Consider the following 1,476-nt stretch of genomic DNA (forward strand, 5'->3'; position numbering starts at 1 on the left):
AAAAAAAAAAAAGAAAGAAAGAAAGAAAGAAAGAAAAGAAAAGAAACAGACACACGCACAAAATCAAAAGACCCAGTCGCTGGTCGCTTTGATTTTGGGCGCCTGCGCCAACTCAGGCAGCGATTGGCTGCGCTGCGGGACGCACGTCACTTCCCGCTGCGGCCGGGCTCGGCCTCTCGCGCGCGCAATGAGCGCCAGCGCGGAGGCTCGCGGGCCACGGCCGGGAGTCGGAGTCGGAGTCGTGGTGACCAGCAGCAGTCATCCTCGTTGTGTCCTCCTAGGGAAGAGGAAAGGGGCGATTGGAGCTGGACGTTTCCAACTTCCCGGGGGCCATTTGGAGTTTGGGTGAGCAGCCGCCTAGCGGTCGACACGAGAATAGCGGACAGCGCACGACCGAGACGAGCTCGCAGCGTGCGTACCTCTGTGCGCCGTGCGTGCCGCTCTGCGTACGCACATCGCGCAGCCGCTGCGTGCCGCTCTGCGTACGCACATCGCGCAGCCGCTGCATCGTTCTCGAGTTATCCATCTGTTCTCTCTGCCCATTAGGCTCGGGCGAGGACGGGGTAGCTGTGCTGGGCCGGGAAGGCTGTTCTGGGTCCCAGGTGGGCTCCCCCAGCTCAGAGTTGTCAGCTTCGCCCCTACTCAGTCGCTGCCGGAATGGGCGCGTGACGTGTGTTTACACCTAGAGAAGGAAAGTGCGCGTTTATACATCTGGAGCCGCCCAGCGTCGGCAGTCAAGACGTTTGCAGGGTTTCCTCGTGATTTAGACGTACGCAGATAAATTTGGGCCGCGTAATTTTCGTTGCATGGTGACGAAACACATGGACTAATGAAAGTCTTTGGGCCTCAAGTTTCATCGTCTTTAAAATGGGAACGTTCGATGAAATACTCTTAAGGTCCCTTTCTGCCTTGGCACGGTACCACTTGATAATGTATCGCACAACCAAGGGAGTCGGACAGTTAATCAGTTCTGTAAAAGAGAAGAAAGCCTGGGATGGTGCTAAAAAGTGGATTCTGAAGTGAAAATAAGGTTAACGTCAACAACAGATAAACAGCATCTAAAAAATGTCAGACCCAGTGCTTCCCTGCCCCCTTGGTATAAAAAATATCAAGGTGTACACATAAGAGAGAAACTAGTGAATTCTCATGTACCTTTCACAGACCTTGTTTTGGTTCTTGTCTTTACTGCCTCGCCTTCTCCTACCTCACACACCTGGTTTTCTAGACTATTTTAGAGGAAATCTCAGACATTTTCTTGTTATCCCTAGAGTTATGTATGTTTTTCTTAATAGACTTAAAAAGAATCCATAATACCGTTTTCTCATTTCACGGAACAATTCTTTATTATTATCTGATTCCCAGTCTGTGTAGTGTTTTTACTCAGCTCTGTTAAGTATTCTTTTTTATTGTTTTGTTCCAATTGGGATAAAGGAAGGTACTTAACTGCGTTTGGTTGATAAGTTTTTTTTAGATCCT

At 49.8% G+C, this 1,476-nt stretch overlaps 1 protein-coding gene across 1 annotated transcript in view; it reads left to right on the plus strand.

Moving 5' to 3' along the window:
* The first annotated feature begins 168 nt into the window (after nt 1–168).
* The window catches only part of NUDT15 (nudix hydrolase 15), an 8,212-nt gene continuing 6,904 nt past the window's right edge, over nt 169–1,476 (plus strand). Inside the window, exon 1 of the mRNA XM_003796678.3 lies at nt 169–345. Within this exon, the coding sequence (XP_003796726.1) occupies nt 188–345 (158 nt within the window). The 5' untranslated portion in view covers nt 169–187. The remainder of the gene's footprint in view (nt 346–1,476) is intronic.

This window comes from Otolemur garnettii, unplaced genomic scaffold (genome assembly GCF_000181295.1).
Source record: "Otolemur garnettii isolate 467f Iridium unplaced genomic scaffold, OtoGar3 scaffold00106, whole genome shotgun sequence".
Taxonomy (NCBI): domain Eukaryota; kingdom Metazoa; phylum Chordata; class Mammalia; order Primates; family Galagidae; genus Otolemur; species Otolemur garnettii.